We start from the raw sequence: 20,704 nt of genomic DNA on the forward strand, positions 1-20,704 counted from the left end.
GTTTCGTGCTGTTGTTTCTTTGTCCCCTTGCCCTTTATTTTTGCTGGTGTCCCACTGCAATGCTATCAAACCAGTAACTGCTCGCGTTGTGCCGCCTTGTAATAATGACCTACAACAGCGATGCTTTGTCTCCCTGGCTGTGGGGGATAATCTGTTACTTTTTAGAACCTGATGAGCTAAAATGTGTTTCTTTGAGATAGGGGGGGAAAACCAAAATATTTCTTGTTGATATTGTAAAGACAAAATTTGGCTTGGAATTTCATTTCCTACCATCTGTCTTGGGGTGCTGCTTTGTAGTGTTTAGGATCTCTTTATTTTGGAAATCAAGTAAGAGAGCAAGTTGTGGTTCTGGTGTGTGGAATCAAACCTTTCTTATTTTCTGAGCTTAATTGTTGTTCTTTTATTTATGCTCTAAAAATGATCCTTTCCTATGCTGAAAATGAAGTATATATGTGTCTTGATTGCCATTTTCACAAGTAGTTTTTGAGGTGTCTCAGAAGCATGTTCTGACTCAAGTAGAACTGACTCGAGTCTCTGATTTGGAAACCTAAATTAAAAATGAATCTGTTTGCAAACACTGAACCCACAGCTCGCAGTAACCTACAAGAAATCACTTGCATGTGGTTTAAATGGGGTTTTTTTGCTTCTGACCTAACAGTTTAAAACATAACTGCTCTGAGAGTTTTAATCTCTGCTGGGGACCAGGAATATGTGTTTCTCTGAGTTCCTACTGTCAAACTCAAAAATAAGTCGGGGGGGTTATAATGCTGTTTGGATGATTATTAATAAAGCATGTCCTCAGGGGCCGCTGAGTGGCAGAATAGCTTCTGAAGTATTCTTAATTGGTTGGGGTTGTTCTGTTCAGCGTATAGAAAACGAGTTCCAGCTGGCTATGGCTAATTAGTAGAGAAATTATTGTCACTCTATGACCAAGTTCTATGACACTTCAATAGACCCAAAAAATATTAAACCTAAACAAGTTAGGAAAAGGGTTGTACTGTTTTTTTTATATATATATATATATATGAAGGGTTGTACTGGTTTATATATATATATATTTATTTGAGCAGAAGACTGTCATCTTTTTGAACTGATTGACGTGTGATACCCTAGCATTCTAACAAGTGAGCATTTTGATACAAATGAGAGGCATTGCTGTCCAAAACTACTGTAGAAGAGGCTACATCAAAACAGAAACTTGGAAGTTTTAATCACGTGGTAGTTTTAATCACCGGCACCTGACCTTAAGCCAGCCTCGGCACTTCTGTGGCTTAGTTGCTGCTCCCCGGAATGGGAGGAATAACTGCAGACATTGCAGAAATTCAGTTGTCTGAAAAGTAATCTGTGATGCTGTGAAGCAGAGACGGGGGAAGTGTAAAGGCTTATTTCTATACTGAAAGTCTCAGTTAACGTTGTTTAAGGTGGAAACTAGCAATCTAGAAGGTGTTACTGTGTTTGGACTGAAGACAGAGTTTTCCGTGAGCAGGTACCTGCATGGTGCCCTGTGACCGTAGGGTACTGATGAGTTATTTTAAATGCTTGTGACAAAATAGGAGGAGTTTGATGCAATCCTGAAATTGCTCATATTTGAGACGTTTGGTGATCAGTCCAGAAACTAAACACATCTGGAACTGCGTGGAAGCAGAATATGGCAGATGAGAGGATAAATCTGCTTTCCATTCTTATTTTTTCCTTTTCACCCTCCACTTTTACTATCGCTCTGCATTCTGACTGCACTTGTTTAAATTTCTCTTTGTGCAGGATTCCTCACAAGCCATTCCCCTGGTGGTGGAGAGCTGCATACGATTCATTAGCAGGCATGGTGAGTTTATGGACAAAAGGTATCCTGTCATCTTTCTATAAAATGAACGATGATATAGGAGCCTTCTGAAAAATATTCAGAGTAGCTCAGGACATGGTGCTTGTGCAAAGGAATCCTAGAGAGTGCAATATGAAGAAATTATCGCGGACTTTTTGGCTATGTCGTTGGTATTGTATGTGTGATCACTTTTCCAAATGGTTATTGCAAATAACTGACCTTGCAAATGTTCTTCTGACAATATCCCTTTGTTTCTTGTAAAATAAGGTTCCCGTCCTCTGATACCACTCATGCCTCCCCTCCCCTTGCTTTGAGCCCTGAGATGTGGCCTTCACCCACAATAATCATGCTCTTCCTAGAGGAGGAGGGATACCCTAAGTAGGAGGTCAAGTAATGAATTAATTGCTTACTTATTGACACAATGAGGTGATTTATACCTGTTTCGAAGGGTAACTTCACAGCCTTGAATGCTGTGAAAGATTTTATATGTTTATTGTAATTTGTTTTCATTTTTAATCGATATCATTTGTTAGTAGCATGTGAAACAGCTGTTAATTAACATATGTAGAAAGAGGTTGAATTTATCTTCATTAACCGAGACACAGAGCCAGATAGTAGGCCCTGTTTCGTTTTTCTTGTTTAATTACCATTTTAGAAACTATAATCTAGAGTCCCATTCTCATCATCACTTGGAAGAACCAAGTGCTATAATCCTTCATTAAGGCCGTACTTGGACATTTGCTGGAAAAATCATTGAAGCCACATTGCAATGTGAAGCAAATTGGGGCTGTCAGGAGATTTTATTTTTTAGACTCATATTCCTGGGTTAGCTTAGATCCCCAACAAAAGGATTTTCCAACAGACTCAACTCATTTTTGTTCTGAATGTCAAATCATGGACTTGCAGGTACAGTTTGTAATTAGGAGGAGTGTGCTTTTATACAACAAATCCACTTTAGGCAGAAGAAATGATAAAGCTGCCTGCCTGACGCACTTACATTGCAGGAATGGATTTTGTTGGAGGTAGCCTGACATTTCTAAATGTTTTGCTGCGTAGGTGTGGGATGAATGTCATTCTCATTCTTGCTTCTCTGCACTTGGGATTGTTTCTTTTCACTGTTCATAGCTACAGATACAGCCACGTACTGCAAAGGTTTCATTGCCTTGTGATAAAAATACTCATGGAAATCGAGAAGAGGAGGCCACAGGTGCATTCAAGAGAGCTTATTAGTTTATAGCCATTATTATAAATGAAGCAAAGATGTTGCAACGTTCCCCATTTCAGAAAGTCCACAGTTAAAAGACTTGAATGAATGGGAGTGAATTTCCCTATGTGAAGCGTATACTTTGTTCATTAGCTGATTTGTAACGGTTGTTGCTCATCTTACACGTACCAACGAAATGGTTACGATGGTGGTATATTGGAACATCTCGCCTACTTGATAATTGGATTTAATCACGTTGCTAATGCTTACTTTTTAGCAGGAATGTCTTAAAGTCTATCCTAAAACCCTCGATAGCAGGTCATGCTGGGGTAATTAAATGCTTCCGTTTCAATTGGCTGATTTGCTCTGGGCCTTTGCGGTATCGCTCTTGCAAAATAAACTGCTTCATTGTGTAGTTAGCCATATTTTACTTCATCCCGTCATTTTATGACTTTCTCTGGGCTGTAAAATCCTTTGGGGATCCTTCAGGGTAAAAGATAACATGCGTGGCTTTTATAACCCAGTTATTCTGTCAGTTTGCAAAGGAGGGTTAATATTTTTTCTCCATGGTGCCGAGTTCTGTTTTTACATATTCTGTATGTGCTTGGACATATAAGGGAAAGATGGCTTTTAAAACGGCATACTTTTGCCTGTGATGCTTATGTTTCCTTTATCGTATATGATGTAGCTGAGGAAGGTGCCAGCTTATCTTATCTTACTGTTATCAACATCTCTTATTGTCTTACAGGCTTGCAGCATGAAGGGATATTCCGAGTGTCTGGGTCACAAGTTGAAGTAAATGACATAAAAAATGCATTTGAGAGAGGTAAGGAGGATCTCAGGTTATTGCCAAATGTATTAGTTTAAATGTTCTGAAATGGCATGTTTGCAGTGCAGCTTGCTGTATTTTGGTCCTTTGATTTTTGTGTTTTCTAATTGAGTCTAGCCCAAACACTTTTCTAGTCCTCATTAACCTTGAACACTCAGTTGTTTGGCCTTATGCTTTATACCTTGTAGGGTGCCTGTACAATAAATATTCTGAATTCAATCTTCTCTCATGTCTGATAGTTTATTGATCATTTGTAACACTAAAGGATATAGAGAATTTCATTACCAGGTGTAACTGCATTTTCCTACCCTCTCCCCCCAGCTCTTTGTGAATAGCTTGGCGGGTAGAGGATGAAATGCCGTGTTTTCCACGTTCCTGAGGCATAGCTTGGCTATCTGTTATTCTAAATATCAGCAAGTGAGAGAGTAAATTTCAAGACACTGTTAACTCGACATAGCTTTTAATAGATGTGATTTTCTATGGGAAGAACCGTTCCATACAGAGGCAAAGAGCAACTGGGAGCCTCCTGACTCATCAGCTTCTGGCTGTCTGTTCTCCCCAGCAGAGCACGTTCAGAGGAGAGGACTCTGCAGGCAATCCCTGCAGCACGTCCCCCGACTCTTGCTCGGGTCACTGGAAACAACATGGCTCGTGTTAATTCCCTGAATACATCACTCTAAAAGAGTATAGTTAGTGTGTTTCTACACTTGCTGATGGAAGAGACAAACAGTAATTACTTAGGCATAGCAAGTTTATTTTGCTTTGGGGAAGACAGGAGTTTCATGGGCAGCATCTATGAAACATGGCATCTAATTTCACCTGTCTTCATCTCCATCTACCTGAGAATTAAAATCCTCAAGAACAGAGGAAACAGAAATGTGTATCGTAAGCTGTAGGTAAGGCTTGACAACAGAATGAAAGACCTCTTTTTTTAAATAAAGGAAATACCAGTCATCTTGGGAAAACAGCCAGTTGTTCCAGCACTACCGTGCAGAAATAAAAAGGTGGTTGTGGTTTTTTGTTGGTTTTTTTTTTCTTCATCTCACTTGTCTCTGTAAAGCATATGATATACAGAAGTGACAAAGTTAACAATAATGTCTCTGCAGTTTATTACTTCATCCAGAACCCTTGGTGGCAGTTAATATCAAGGATAATACTCTGGTTTGTAGTGGCCCATTTATTATCCTGTGTGTTATTAAGATAATAGGCAAGCTTTGGTAATTTCAGTCACATAATGGATATATATAGCTTCAATTTGAGGATTGCCCCATCATTAAATCTAATTATATGTGATAGGGACTTTTCCCTAGGGAACAACTCCTTAAGTGGGCATCTTTTCTTCTGTAATACAGACAAACTGTGGCATATCTGCGGTGACAAATTATTACACTCCCCCCCGCCCCCCCCCCCCAGCCAGTCAGTGTAAGACGTCTGCATCCTGCGGAGCCAAGCGCACGATGCGCAATGGCCTCTTGGTGGGACTGAATCCACCTCAGTGTCAGACCTGCTCCTGGACTCCTGTAATGTTCACCTCTGTGGTGGATCTGTGGAGTTCACACCCTACCAAAACATCTGGAGTTTAGAGCCTGGAAGTGTTACTACCCCTTCAGGAGCAACACCATCCTCTGTGGGCGTGAGCCAGGTGCTCCTATGTCACCCTGGGATCTGCTGGACAGAAGTCTGTCCCAGGGCTCCTGGGGTTGCTGTCAGAGGTGTCCCTTCTCGCCTGCGGTGCACAGGAGAGAGCTCTCTCTACCTCACACTGGTTATAGTACAGTTGGAGTAGGTGGGATTAATTTGTGCTGCATAAATCCTTTTCTCCAGCTGAGGTGCATCCTTCCAGTCTGATTCTTTTCTCCAGTATTGTGATTTTTTTTCTCGCCTGTTTTTCTTTGCTTGTCATGAAGGGGAAGATCCATTGGCTGGGGACCAGAATGACCATGACATGGATTCAATAGCAGGAGTTCTGAAGCTCTATTTCCGAGGGTTGGAGCATCCTCTCTTCCCCAAGGATATTTTTCATGATCTGATTGCCTGTGTCAGTAAGTATATAAAGATCTGAAAAGAAATAGGATTATTTTTTCCAGGCTTACCTTCCACTTTCCTCCCCTCCCCCTTTCCTTGGGTCCAAAATAGTCCTTTTATGGTTACTTTGGTTGGGTTTGTGTTGCATTGGTACCCTAGTCTCTGTTAGCCAGAGTCTGGACATTTCCCTGGTTACAGCCATGCTCATTCCCATAGCAATTTTTAAATGAATGAGCAAGGAGATAGAAATGAATAGATTTTAAGCGCTGTGTCATGGATTTTTCTGAGACAGTGTTTCGTGACAGGATTCTTTTAAAACAGAATAAACCAAAAACCTCCATTTCTGAAAAACAATCTCATCAGAAGGTGTCAGAAATGCCCTCTCGGAAACGGGAATCGCCAGCAGGGTTTCTTGCCCTGCCTGCTTTCCCTGGCGTTGATGGATACATGCTGCCGGTGTGTTGATGCCGTGCTTCTGCTTGCTCTTTAGCTGCCGGGGTAACAGTTATACACCTTTTAGCTTCATAACCACGACAGGCCATCTGTTGACTCCTGTTAAAGAATACGAGGGCAGTCACAGTCCAGTTGTTAACATTTTTGATGGTTTCTAAAGGTGGTTCTGGTGGGCAGAGAGTTGTTTGTGTTTTTTGTATGCGAGCAACCTCATTTTAAATGGCCTGACTATTGCCATGTCCTTCAGCATCGAAGAATGATTCTATTGTCCAAGTAGTGAAATGGCCTTTGCGGTGGCAGCCTTTGAAGTAAAGCAGAAGATAACTGCTTCTAAAATGGCTCGTGGTTTTCTTCTCCTGATAAATGCATTTACAGAGTTGAATTCACATTATATGAAAAGAAAAATCTGCTTCCAAATAAGCTCTCCCTTCCGAGATGATTTATGCTGCCCACTTATTTCTCAGTAGGCTGCTGCACACAGAGCTTTTTGCCTCACCCTTTAACTATGTTAATTTTCCTTTGAGTGTTATACAATTTCTTTCTTAAACACCCACCTTTCTCAGCTAACTTGAATGAGCTATTGTGCCAGAACTATTGAAACAGATGACATCGAGTGCTCCCACGCTAGGAAGGAACTTGCAGAGAAGTTTCACGTGTTCAGGGACCTTCTTTGTCAAAGGCTTTGCCAGCAGGTTCTGCCGCCCTTGTATTCCCATGCCAGGCAGCGCTGGAGGATCCGGGAAAATGGGCTGCCTTTTCCTTCCTCCTGCTGCTCTGCTGCCTGCCCCTCTCGTACTTCGCACAGGAACCATCATAGTATACTGGTTGCATTTGGCCTCAGTGGCGAGGTGTGGGTATGATGATAATGATGACTCTGCTCTTTCTTCCTTTCAGCAATGGATAATTTACAAGAGCGGGCGCTCCACATCCGGAAGGTGCTCCTGAACCTGCCGAAGACCACTCTGATTGTAATGAGATACCTCTTTGCGTTCCTCAATCAGTGAGTATCCTTGAGAGCACCACGGCCTTGTGCAGTACGTGGGGTAAATGTGATAAATGGCAGAACCAGCCTTAATGTTGCTGCCTGTGATCTGAGCCACAGTGCGAGGAGCAGGTGCCGCAGTAACTCTGGAATTGAGTGCTGGGCTGCAAGTGGGCTATGAACAACAATAATACAGAAGAATAAAAGACGAAGATTAAAGAAGAATGTCCTACCTTTGTGAAGTCAGCACTTTTGCTGTAGTCTTGCTTTCAAACTCCCTTTGGGGTTTCTATTTCATTTCTCTCTAAGTGCCATTGGTATTTCATTTTTTACACAGACCCAGAACATCTCTGTGCCAGCCCATCAGCTTTGAACGGCAAAAAGACCAAAGCAAAGCTTCCCAGCTCAGCTGTGCGTTCTTCAGCAGATTATGATTATGATGATGATGTTTTCTGCTCTTAACCCTCCTCCCCACTTCTGTCTTTTGCAGTTTATCTCAGTTCAGTGAAGAGAACATGATGGATCCCTACAATTTAGCCATCTGCTTTGGGCCAACACTGATGTCTGTGCCTGAAGGTCATGATCAAGTCTCTTGCCAAGCTCATGTCAATGAACTGATCAAAACCATCATCATCCAACATGAGAACATCTTCCCAGGACCCAGGGAGCTGGAGGGTCCAGTCTATAGCAGAGGTGGAAACACCGAGGATTACTGGTATGATGGATACCACTGAGGAGAAAATGAACGGGTGGATATTTATTTATGGATTAGCATGCTACAGTCATGCGTTCTGCGTTGTCTAATTCTGGATTTGAGCATCTGGCCCAGCCTTTCAAAAATCTGTTTTATGGTAGAGAAGATGGCTCTGGTGTCTCTGGAGACTCATCAGCTCAAAAGAAATAAGCTGGTAGAAAGTAGCTATTCAGTTGTCAAACCTAGCTCACTTCTCTTGAAGGGCAAGGTTGTGTGGGGATTTTCTTGCATGTTCTGGTGTGGTAGCTGCCAAAATCAATCTGTTTTTTGTCTTTTTTTCTTTCTTTTTTTTTCCCTGCTTTTGCCTTTTTTCTGCTTGTCTTGAGTGCCTTTGCGTCAGACACAGGGGTCACTTGCAACTGAACCTAGAAAGCTGTGGCATGGTTTAATTTTCAGGGTAGCACCGATGGTGGGGGAGGGAAGAGGGAGGAATGCAAAATCACCGTTTCCATCCAGCTTAAAGCTCAAGAGGCCGGTCCGCGTGTTCAGTCTGAAAGCCACATCTGGAAACAATTCAGCCAGAGCGGCTCCTGTCATCTGGGGTGGAAGGTTGGGGAGTGGGGGAAGGAAAGGAGGTGTTTTCTTTCCTACTGGCCAAGCTGATCTCTCCCTCTGAAAATGAGGAATGTTAAATTGTGTCCTGCTTCTCACCCCCCCTTCCTTCCCTCCTCCAGTGTCCCAGGAATGCAAATGATTATTTTCATATACTAAAATAAATACGATTTAAAAGTGAAGTCACTCTGGTGACAGAGCTAGCCTTGTTTGCCCGACTTGTTTCAGAGTAGCTTTAACTCTCGGCTCTCTCCACGTACATGTGATGAGGAGAGGCTCCCCTGGACTAACTGCTGTCTGCAGAAGACTTGCCAGAGGCACTCTTGGAAATTCTCTTAGTTTTACCCTTCACTCTGATGTTTTTAGCTGATGTTATATGTGAAAGAATTGTAGAGAAGAAAAAAAAAAAAAAAACACACAAAGAATCTTTGACCTTCGAGAAACACGTTAACTTTGACAAGAGGTTTTGTCCCTTAAGGTGAAGGGAATAAAAATGTGAACTGCTCAGCACGCTCTGTGGCACGGGCGATGCTTCGCGTGACTATGTAGGAGGCAAAATCTCCTGGAAGGTAATACCAATTTTCTGAAGGCATTTGTTTTTTCTTCATTGCCCTTCCTAACCACCCTGACCTGAGACCCTCTTAAGCAGAGAAGGGTAGAAGCAGGCAAGGCAGACTGCTGAAAGTCAGGAGAAGCATCTGGTTCCCATTCAGGCCTTCTCATAGCCCTGGTATTTAGCTAGTTGTTAGTTATTGCCCATAGGGCTCCTTGCCGCAAAGCGTGCAAGCAGCGGAGTGAATCCTTGTCGTTCGGCTGATTCGTCGGGGGAATGGAGCCGACTGCGTTTGTGATCTCCTGGTGCCACTTCACGGGGCTGAGTCGTCTTCGTGCCAGGGACCTGGCAGACGGTGCTGTGGTGTGGAGGCTGCCCGGGCTGGGAGCCACGGCTCGCGTGCTCTGCACCTCCCTGCCGGCACTTGCTTCGAGTCGGCGGCTGCCGAGGAGCCCGGGGCAGAGGAGGGCAGGGCAGGGTTCAGAGTTATGACACATTCGGGGCTGTGCTGCAGGCATATTTGAAATACTGCCTCTGAGTCAAGCCTGGGACTGTGCTGCATCTGTCTGTCCATCTGAGGCTGCACGGGGAGAGGCCAGGAGTCCTGCGTGCTGACAAGTGAGACACAGGAATCGCAGGGAAGAATATAGCTTATAGATGCTCAACTTGCACTGCATTCCTCTGGTGGTTTCAGAGCCCTCGGGGTGAAGCCCAGCAGCCTAACGCTTCCCACTTCAGCATCCCGGGGCTCGCACGACAGAGAGACGGAGCCTGCAGCAAGGACAGGTTTTTTGGTGGAAGGTGCTGTTGGAGGCACGGGTAGGAAGAGGCATGTGGTCTTTGTGCAGTATTTGGATCTTTAGTGCTGGCTGGACGCGACATTACTTCACAGTCTGCGTGAAACTTTAGCCCTCAATGCTGTGTTCCTCTTGGGACCTCCATTTGGCTTCAAATTCTTCTGTAAACTTTATTAAGTAGCATAAAGGCTTTGCAAAGGATGGGAAAGGTTGATTCCTGAGGTACTGACTCAGAAGATGGTGGGGAAGCTTCGTGTCGTGTGGATTAAGCATAATGAGACACCAGACTTATTTAAACATTTTACCCCTTCTCCTTTTTCTTTTTTTTTTCTCTCCTTTAAAAGAGTACAGGAGGTAGATTACCAAAGGGAGAGCACGTTACATCCATGATCACTTTAACCATTGCAAGGCCAAAACGAGGGATGAAGTTATTACTGTGTGAAGAGAATTAAAAATCACCTTTAAGGAGGTGATTTGTCCTGGCCCTCAAACCAGGGCGACGAGTTACGGTGTAAGAGTGCAGCAAACACGTTTTGTCTTTAGCAGCGGCGTCTGGTAAGATGAGGAGCGAGTGCTTTTTCCCTCGAGCGTGAGCAGGCAGGGCAGGCAGCGCTGCCAGCTGGCAGCAGGTCTGCGGAGCTGCCTGCGAGAGGCAGCGAGTCCTCGGCCAGTTTCCTTTCTGCTCCTGTCCTGCGGGAACTGCTCGCCTAGCTTCTTACAGAAACACAACCTTTGTTGCCACTTGTTGTCTATTGATCCTTTCCAAGCTTTTCTTCACGCAAAACATAACTGAGTACTCTTGGCGGTCCAGGTGCTCTGTAAATAAAGATTCCAGGCGATTGATCTGGTTATGGGAGTCGTTCAGTGAAACGAATGGGAAAATTTAAGATTGTGATAAAAGGGAAGGAGGGAGATGACAAACTCAGACCTGGAAATATCATTATGAATTGAGAAATAATTTCCCCCAGGAAGTGGCAGCTATCTCATCAGTCATCTAATGAGCTAATTAGAGCAATGGAGAATACAGTTGAGGGAATAATTCTGGCATGGCAGAGAGGAGCTAGACCCAACATGCTGCTGCTATCTGACTTCTGAACATTTCCACAGGTTGGAGTTATAAGATCTGAAGTTGGACTTTCCTGATAGCATACAAGAAGGTTAACGAAGATGTTCAGTTTGCTTGATCAAATAAGAACTTAGCTTGATTTTTAGGCATACTGACTTCAGTATGTGTCAGTGCATCCACAGAGTGTCTGTCACAGTAGAACTTAGATATTGACTTCCGATAGGGATGTTCCTAGTTAAGTTATCTTTGATTTTTGTAAACGAGGAAACTCAATTTCTGCCAATTTAAAGCATCTTCTCCATTTCCTTTTGTTGCAGTGAAAGTCCTCACGGGGAGAGAGCCTCAACAGAAGACTCGGTTCAGGACGTTATGGCTGAGCACCACACCAGTGATGATGGTATGCAAAGTCTATTAACTCCTTGGTTAACTGGTGCAACCTGCTGTGGGGGAGGCAGAGAAGATAGTGCCTTGCAATTTAAGTTCAAAGTTAGATGCAAAGTGGAGTTTAGATCAGAATAGTCACTTGAAACATCACATGCAGCATTTGATGCCAATAAGTAAAAAAGTGTGGGATCAGCAGGAATCTTTAGAAGGTACCTGACTATTTCTGAAGTATCCCATTTTCAAGGGTGTCTTATCTTAGCAGCAGGCCTGGACACACTCCACGCTTGCGTGACTGTTTGAGCTCATCTGTACCCTAGAAGGATCTTAGAGTTGGACGTCGTGGGGGAAGCATGGAGCCAAAGACTGGATACGTCTCAGCGTGCATTCCTGCTCCCCTCTGCCTGTGCCAGGCATTTCCCCTTCCGGTACCTTTGGCAAGGGAATTGTGAGTGCCTTAAGCCCCGGTGCTTCTGTTTTAAGGGGGCAAGCAAAATAAAATCAAAAACTGTCTTCTGCTGGGAACCAGCTGTTAGACTAGAGGGTCCTGGCGGCCTCTCTCATTGATAATTTTTGTATCTCTTTGGGGAAACTATTACATTTCTTGTCTGATGGTGAAAAGGGACAACACTGAGAATTTCACGATATTTCCTAAGGAAAAAGGGATACTGCAGTCTTTGAATTTCTGTTCTGGATAGTTCCAACGACTTTTTCTGCAATGGGAGACAGCTTCGTGGGAGCCCCATGCAGAGCAGATGAAAAGATTATGTTACTGATGCGAAACAGTGATCCCCAGAATACTGACCAGCATGTAAAGCAAACTGACCAAAACAGAACAGAATATGGTTTTATTCTTGAGTTTTGTCCCCTTGCAATTGTCTGAGTTCATTCTGTGATGGTGTTACTTGCGATGGTCTCAGTTGTAAAGGTGGGAAGAAGGTAGCAGTCCCTTAAAATTAGATGACATCCATTTTGAGCTGATCTTTAGTAATTTACTCAATGGCTCTGCCATGTGCTCCTGTGCCGCTTTTTGCTCTCTCTGCTCCAGCAGTTGCCTAACAACCTTTCCCATGGCATCGCTGTGGTCCTGTTGGCTTCATGATGTTCATACTCCAATAACAAAGTAAAAAATGTTCAGCACTGCCAGAAACGCTGGAAAATCAGTTCTCCCTCAGCAAGGTCAAGCCCTGTCACGGCGACTCCTCACCAAGGTTGTTGGGAGGAAACCTAAAGCATATGGGAGTGAACCATGAGTTTGCTGTCTCTCAAGAAAAGTGCTCTTTCTGAAAAGTGTTAGCTTCTTAAAAATGCATGAAAACGTGTCCTTTTTGAGTTGGTACCTAAAGAAGGAGCAATTTCATTGCTGTAGTGAAGGAAAGGCTAACTCATCCGCATCTGTAAGGCCTGGGACTAAAGTCTACAGGCTGAAACACCATGGAGTATACTTGCATTGTTTCTGTATGGGATTTTTAGATTGCTCGTGTAGCTGCGAGTGCACAATGATGGGAAAATGAGCAGTTAAGAGATTAAAGAAGGACACTGTTTTACAGCCTCTGGAACTAGATTGCTTGGGGCCCCTGAGCAAGGTAAAATTTGGAGGCGTTTTGGATGGAGTTCTGCAACCTACATGGAATATTCCATAGGAAGCATTTGGGAGGGAGCGTTTGGCACCAAAGCAGAGGAGGGAGCTGGGCCTCTATCTCTTTGAGGGAGGAGCAAGGTTCGGTTAACTACGGAGTCTTACATCCTTCTAATTGGGCTGTGCAGTGTCACCCCTCGGGCGTACTCGTCAAACAGGCAGCACACAGCTCCGCAACTCAGTGGGATGGATGTTCTTAGGTTTTTCTCACTCCTTCAGTCTCTAGATGGGACCAAGCACTTGCTCCCTTAGCTCTTCTGTGAGGCTGACACTAAGCCTCCCAAAGTTAGTTGTCATCCCCTCATCTTCATTGAAGGAAGGAATCGGTTTTGGGGTGGGCGGAGAGGTGGTGTTTTGCAGAGCACCCCTGCTCTTCACCGCCAGCCTCGCCGTGCGAGTGAGTGGACACTCCGCTTTGAGACAGGCGTAAGAGGTCAGAAATGCTGTAAGACAAGCAGGTCGTGTGTTCATTAAGTTATGTGTATGAGTGGAAAGATTTTAAACTGCTGCTTTCCTGCACAGGCTGTCAGACTGGCAGGGGTGATTGTTTGGCTTAGCCTTATTGCTCTCTTTATTCGCACAGTTTTCTTCTGTGAGCATAAGTGTAGCAGGAAAAAGCTACTGGAAATTAGAGTCCAAAATGACTTCTCTGGACAAAAGCCAGAGTCCTAAAAAGCAAATTGGAAACATAAGAAACCTGAGTGCTGCACTCATCTGGAACAATAAACACTTCTTAATGAAACAGATGGAATTTACAAAACCACACTCCCATCCCCTTCATAAATGGAGGGGGACACCAAAAACCAGCATTATCGGGTTTTTAGTATTATGAAGAAGCTGGCTCCAGAGGCAAAATAAGAGAGAGGAAAGAAGGAGCCAAAACCAGATAACCATGTGCTTTGGGGAGGCTGGAGCACGGTGGCTGTCGCAAGTTCAGGCATGGGCCAGGCGTGTCTCACCCTTGGAAATATCCCACTGGTTGCTGTGGGCTGATAACGGGGTTGGTGTGAGGCTGGCCACAGCCTTACCTGAAATGTGTGATTTGACAGAATTCTGAGCTGTCTGGTTTAGTAATGGAGAAATTAATTGTTGGGGAGTCTATCTAGCAGATCCTGTTGCTGATTACCCTCAGCGCTTGGTCACTTTGTGACTCCAGATGCTGGTGGGGCTCTTTGGGGGATGCTTCTGCTCTGCTCTCTCAGACCAGCTGATGGTAGGTGGTGCTGCAGCATCAGCTTGCTTGGATGGACCTACCCTATAGATTTTCTCAAGCCCAGTTGCTACCTTGCCTGCCTACGGGCGGCCTTGGAGACCTAATTCTCGAGTGTATGCTCTCGCAAGGAATAATTGTGGAACCTGTGGCTCACATTTGGCCTCCCAGTCCTTTTTGGCTGGCTGTTGCACTGCAGAAGCTTCCCATGATGCAGAGGAGACCTCAGAGTGAAATGATTTATCTTTCCTTGTCCTGGAGAGGAACTGCAAATCTTTTTCCCCAGGAAAAAGCCTCAATTTCTGTGGACTGCTCGGCTGAGTTAAAGCTCCTTTAAAGTAATTAGAGGCTGAAGTCCACTGGGGCCGTGCGGCTGAGCTCATCTCCATTCCCCTGATGTCTGCCTGTCCTGATTGGGAGCTGGCTTAACGTATTTTTAGACTCAACCAAAGGCAGATTTTTCCGAGTCTTAAAAAATAATCCACGTGAATTTCATACTGATTTTTCCCGAGTGTCTAAATGCCCATATTGTCCCTCTGTACAATATCAGAGTCCTACATGGACCCAGATTAGCAGCTGGTTGCAGACATGACACGACTGTAGTTCCTGTGTGAGCGTTTTGAGTGGGAGCAGTCAGCTTTGGAGCATGTTGTGCAGCTCCAAGCGCTGTGCCACCGTGCTCGGCTCTGCCGACCCTGGGGGAGCTGCTGGCTCTCCCCATCGCTGCACAAACCGCAGCGGTGGAGGCACTGAATGTTTTCGTTAGCTTCCATGACAGTTGGATGAATAGCATGGCCTCCCACAGTGCCAGAATCCGGTCTCCTGGGTCAGGTGAACCTCACAGGCAGCAGAAATTTCCTTCTGAATAGATGCTTTATTTCTGAAGCAGCGTGGAATCAGAGGATGTTTCCCCTCCCTAAATGCTAATAACAACTCCTGCCTGCCTGCGCAGGAGGTTTAGGTTAGCTGCCTTGAGGAAGGCGTACCACAGGCAGATTTTTGTCTGAAACATACACGATTGCTCCCCAGCTTCGACATTTTTTTTTATTTTAATGAGAGACTAATTGTGCCATTGCCACTTCCATCTTTGTACACTTGAATTGCCGTAAGTGGGTTTATGACTTGGGAAACGTGCATGTGTCCCCCACGCAGAGATTAGGTAAATGCTGAAATTGCACCATCCTCGTATTATAGGGGTTCCCCTCTGAATCTTACTGCTGCCTTAAGAAGCAACACTTCATCCTCTTCCATGCTCTCATCATAAGCTGTTTTATGGTAGGTTTAAACTGTTGAATACTTACCTGAGCCCAAGTGTTTAGTGAATTATTGTTTATTCCCTTCTATCTCCTAGAGTGTGAGCCCATAGAAGCAATAGCGAAGTTCGACTACATTGGCAGGACTGCACGAGAGCTGTCCTTTAAAAAAGGAGCTTCTCTCTTACTCTATCAGCGGGCCTCAGATGACTGGTGGGAGGGACGCCACAATGGAATTGACGGCCTTATTCCTCATCAGTATATCGTCGTTCAAGACACGTATGTTACACTTTAAGCCCATCTGCAAGATGGGCTTGCTTAAAACTTAGGTGTGGAATGGAGTGGTTGCGTCAAGGTGCTGACACCAGGTGGGGAGAGTTCGTCCTTCCACCTTCCCTGTGAGAAGGGAGTCCTCTTGAAACAAGCAGAGCTCCGCAGAGGCGTAGGTGTCCACTGATGTGGAGGCGTGATATAAAAACTGTTCTGGTGCTGCCAGCCTGTTAAAGAGGCAGAGCTGGGATCTCCAGGATGCTTGTAGAAATCAGGCGCTCTCATTTGAAAGACACGTAATGATTCTTAAGAGAAAGGTGCTAGCACAGTGCTGTTGTCCTGTATGTATGTTTATGTACACAGTGCTGTATGTGAAATGCGGTGCTGTTGGTCCTATTTTGGTTGTGATTTCCTTCCCTCCTCCTTCCTAGTGAGGATGGTATCTCTGAAAGATCCAGTCCGAAGTCTGAAATAGAAATAAATTCTGAGCCACCAGAAGAAAAAGTGACTGCTAGAGCTGGTGCCAGTTGCCCAAGTGGGGGTCACGTCGCAGATATTTACCTTGCAAACATCAACAAGTAAGAACAGCCTTGCATTGTTTTACTTAACTGTAAAGATCTTGGTGATGAGTCCAGTATAATGTTTCCTTCCCTGAAAAAGGTTGACTAATGAGTGCTGCCACCATTATTCTCTGCTTCCCTCTCTTCTAACTTGCTCACATTTTGCTGTCCTCTCTCTGTCACCAGTGTGGCCAATGCTCATTTAAAATCCCACTGGCTTCTCTTCCCTGTCCCCAAGGTGCCATCTGTTCCCGTTTTCCCAAATATGTCCTATTTTATAAGCTAAGCACACAAAGAAAGGGAGGGGAATAGTGGAGTGAGTTCTTATAATTGTGTGTTCCCATTCCTTGTTACGTTCTGTGATTTGTTATGTCTCGTTTACATTTAAGATGTTTTGTTTTATGGGGTGGGGGACAATTTCTTCAGAAACTAGTGTCACATTTTGTGCTAAATGACGTATCTTAAGTCCCACCATCTGGCATCTCCTGTAACATTCTTTCATTTCTCCAGCACTTCTCACCTTAGGTTACTAACCATATGCTTGCAGTGAAACAACACACCTCCCTGTTGCTCTGACTTTACCTCCTCAACCAGAAATCATTGCTTTAGCCAACACTCAACATAATAAAAAAATGGGAAATTAAGCTAGTACCGGACTAAAATTCTTTATCTGTTATTTAATTATTCTAGAGCAGACTTATCCCCCTTATCTTTCTGATGATTTCCTTCATATTAAAAAAAAAAAGCCCAAGGTCTCTCTATTGTGCAGTGAAGGTGTTACTATGATAATTACAGTTTTATGGGAGTGAATATTTTTAACCTTCAGTTAATTTAACAGAACGTAGTGTAGAAAGGCATTAGCAGAAATTCATCCTTTTTAAAGGTTTGGACCTGCTAATGTCCCACACAGAGCCTGGTCCTTAGTTTTATGGTGTCAACAGAGCTCCGTTGATACCAGTGACGCTATGTTAATCTGCATCACCTTGGGGTCTGGGCTTTCTTTTATGATATTTATTGCCTGAGCCATTGAAGTATGCTGTTCTGCCGGTTATCGAAAGATTTGTATAATGATCCGACCTATGTTGGAGCTTCACCATCTGCTGGTTTTGGTAGCGTTGTATGTAGTGTTTGTAAGAAGCCTGGGTAATGTCCACTCCAGTTTTTTTTTCCCTTTAGTAGGGAAACTGATATTTAGCAATAGTAGCATAAGACTCATTTTGTTGTTTTTTCTTTAGGAATGAATCTTCTGACCTATGTGTGAACAGACTTGAGCAAAATTAAATCAGATGGTTTCGCAATGACAGTTGTGCCACCCACTGAATTATTATTTGGATGCCAAAATCCTACTGGAGTTAACACTTTCTTGCAGTTATTCATGGGGCTGGTGCTATATATAAACGGATCCTTCCCTGTATAATGGATGCCAAGCTTCAGACCTATGGCATAAAGTATTCTGCTGCATTCATACGATTTGAATGGAATCGTGCTGTCAGACCGCATGGTGCTGGGGTAGAAACTAAATTGTTTGGACCAGCTCATCCATTTGACATCATCTTTTGGTATATCTGTAGCCCTACAGAGATAATGCCCCATGGTCCTGCTAAAGCAATGAAAAAGAAACATCTATTACCACCAGCAAATACTGGAAATGATCGTTAACCCCGAAGTATGGGGTTCTTTGCTTGCCAATCTCTGAAAATAACAACTTGATGCCTTGGGCCAGGAGCTTAGTAGACTTATACTGTGTCCTCCAGTCAAAAATTGTAGCTCTGCTCTTCTCATGTAATAAAAACACATCATCAAAACCTGTTGATGGCACAGAGGGTTTTTTTTGTTCAAATACAAATTCTTTTCTTCTTGACCAAGTTAATTACATTCCATCCAAGTTTTCTGGTTTTGCTGTGAATGTGCACAGCTGCCAGAAACTCAGTCTTGTTGTTAGAAGTGTTAAACTGGAATGATTTATAATTTCACTGTTTCACAATGACGCCTTAAAATCCTGGGTGTATTTGTAATCTGGGTATCTTTGTCTCTTCCCGTTGTCCTCTGTGTTGTTTTGGGGGGATATCTTCAAATTACAGCCCGTTATGTGTACCTGCTTGTATTGACTTGTTTTGCTTTTGTGACTGAAGGCAAAGAAAGAAACCAGAGTCAGGCAGCATCAGAAGAGCCTTCCGTCAAAGTGACAGCCACGGACTAGGTAGTTCAATGGCAGAACCAGCCTCCCCAGGAGCCATAGCCGGTTCCAGACCCTCATCTCAGCCCATTATGAGCCAAAGTCTTCCTAAGGAGGTGCCGGATAAATGCTCCATCAGTGGCCACGGCAGCCTCAATTCTATCAGCCGACACTCGTCTCTGAAGAACAGGATAGACAGCCCGCAGATCCGGAAAACTGTGACAGCAGGGAGGTCCAAGAGCTTCAACAACCACCGGCCCATGGACCCTGAGGTTATTGCACAGGTAAAGAGGAGTGCTTTGCCTTAAAGATTTGTTTTGGAAACTTAAAGGAGGTTGGATACAATGAGATGTTGTAATGCAAAGTCTGATTTAATCTCGTGTCCCTTCTCGCAGTGCAATATTAACTTACTCCCCAGCTTGAGCCTAGTCCCTCAGCCTCACTTGGTGTCAGTCACTGAGGCTGCTTTCATGAGTGAAGATAGTCAGGTCTTTCCTCCATAAAAACTTGGCCCCGTTCATTATTCAGAATTTGGTTTCAACAATAAAAACGTCCCTTTCAGAAAGTTACACAGATTCCAAAGCTGTCAGCAAAAAATTAAACAATCATAACTTCAAGACATGAGAAAAGTAAAGTATTTAGTGTCAATTGAACATTCTCCTGTCAGTCTTGCAAGCTTGCCTGTGGTTAGACATTGGAAGCATATGTAGTAGTGCAGTCAAAATACAAGCAGGCTGCTGAGTTGTACCGTGCTCACAGTGGCATCTTTATATGCTCACAGGGTTCAGTGTGTGATTACAAACTGACTTTGAACATAATACTGCTAGTTTTCATTAGTTATTTATTTAGACAAGTGCCGTGAAATGGGGGCAGGCTCCTGGTGCGTACGCGGCTGCGCTTTGGCTCCGCTTTGGGACCGACTCCACACACTGAACCAGGCAACGAGGAAGCCGGCTGCTCAGATTCCTTCTGTGCAGCTTAAAGGGAAGGGTGTCCTTAGTATTTTTCTTCATCTTTGCTAGTTTTGCCACAGACCAGTTTATTACAGATTTTTCATCTCTGCACGTTCTCCGTGTCACCATGCACAGAGGTCTGTCCCGTCCCGGTGTCAGGAACCATGAGCTGCCACAGCATCTGCTGCTGTTAACCAAACCCTAAGTGTCTTGCATCCGTACATCTCTACTTTCACAAGCAGAACAGAAAACAAGACAGTCAGACTTAGATTTGGACAAGTGGCAGCTACTAGTGGGCCAAATGATGTAAATGTTACAGATTTCCCTCATCCACGAAGGACCGTCCCTTTCTCCCTCTCCAAGCTGGTAGATGTTCCTGCACACGTGTGTTGCCCCTGCCAACGGCTGTCAGTGTGCCACGGGGCTATCTAAAGCCAAGGAATGCTGGGGGCTCCGATTACAAAGCCAGCCCTGGGAGACCTGACTTCTCTGCCTGCTGCAGGACCTCGCAGCTTTCTAAAGAGCTGGGGGAAGATATGTGAAAATTAAACATGGCTTTTATTGACAAAACAGCAACACCAAGTAATGAATAAGGTCCAAATAAAAATCTGATACGCGCTCTGATGGAAAGTTGCATTTTGCCACTATGGATATCTTTAGCCCGTTTATTCCATTGGAGTTATAATATACAGTTCTTGTTGTCTTCATATTTCGTTGTCCTTCCAAGGCTTTGGTTGACATAAATCAGTTTCTTTGTTTTTTCATTTAAGCTCTAACTGAAGTTGTTCTGTCTCCTCTTTCTGCCAGAATGTTAACTCCATTGTCTTCACTGGAGAAGAGTTTGGGGAAAAAAAGAAAAGGGGCGGGGGCGGGAGGGAGAACAGTGGGGGGAAGCTGTGTTAAATTAGTGTTTCTCTTTGCCCTGTAGTATCTCTTCAAACACCATCTAATAATCATCATGCATTTTACATATTTTCCCTAACTTCATAAGCAAAATCTGCCTGGCCTCAAGATAGACTGGGAGGTGTCAGATTTCTGTCTCTGGTTTCCTCCACCATTCCTTGACTGATTTACCTTCCCCACCCCCTGAAAAACCTCTAAGGAAGCTAAAAAGCTGTAGCCAAGCTGTGAGTCACAGAAAGGCTGAGCTCTGCTGCTCTCCAGCGAATTCCGTGCCCCCGTGGGCTCCGCAGCACAGGCTGTAGCAAACATGTAGGTCCTGCGGCAG

At 44.2% G+C, this 20,704-nt stretch overlaps 1 protein-coding gene across 7 annotated transcripts in view; it reads left to right on the forward strand.

Moving 5' to 3' along the window:
• The window catches only part of SRGAP2 (SLIT-ROBO Rho GTPase activating protein 2), a 113,945-nt gene that overhangs the window by 86,377 nt on the left and 6,864 nt on the right, over window positions 1-20,704 (forward strand). For 4 of the 7 annotated variants that reach the window (XM_054181266.1, XM_054181270.1, XM_054181268.1 and 1 more), the window contains exons 14-22: window positions 1,762-1,822; window positions 3,772-3,849; window positions 5,760-5,894; window positions 7,225-7,330; window positions 7,803-8,027; window positions 11,352-11,431; window positions 15,616-15,796; window positions 16,219-16,365; window positions 18,480-18,807. In XM_054181266.1, coding sequence (XP_054037241.1) covers window positions 1,762-1,822; window positions 3,772-3,849; window positions 5,760-5,894; window positions 7,225-7,330; window positions 7,803-8,027; window positions 11,352-11,431; window positions 15,616-15,796; window positions 16,219-16,365; window positions 18,480-18,807 — 1,341 coding nt within the window. Of the gene's footprint in view, window positions 1-1,761; window positions 1,823-3,771; window positions 3,850-5,759; window positions 5,895-7,224; window positions 7,331-7,802; window positions 8,028-11,351; window positions 11,432-15,615; window positions 15,797-16,218; window positions 16,366-17,582; window positions 18,808-20,704 lie in introns of those variants that run through there. The other 3 variants (XM_054181271.1, XM_054181272.1, XM_054181273.1) reach the window with 3 other exon arrangements.

The sequence above is a fragment of the Rissa tridactyla genome, chromosome 21 (assembly GCF_028500815.1).
Source record: "Rissa tridactyla isolate bRisTri1 chromosome 21, bRisTri1.patW.cur.20221130, whole genome shotgun sequence".
Taxonomy (NCBI): domain Eukaryota; kingdom Metazoa; phylum Chordata; class Aves; order Charadriiformes; family Laridae; genus Rissa; species Rissa tridactyla.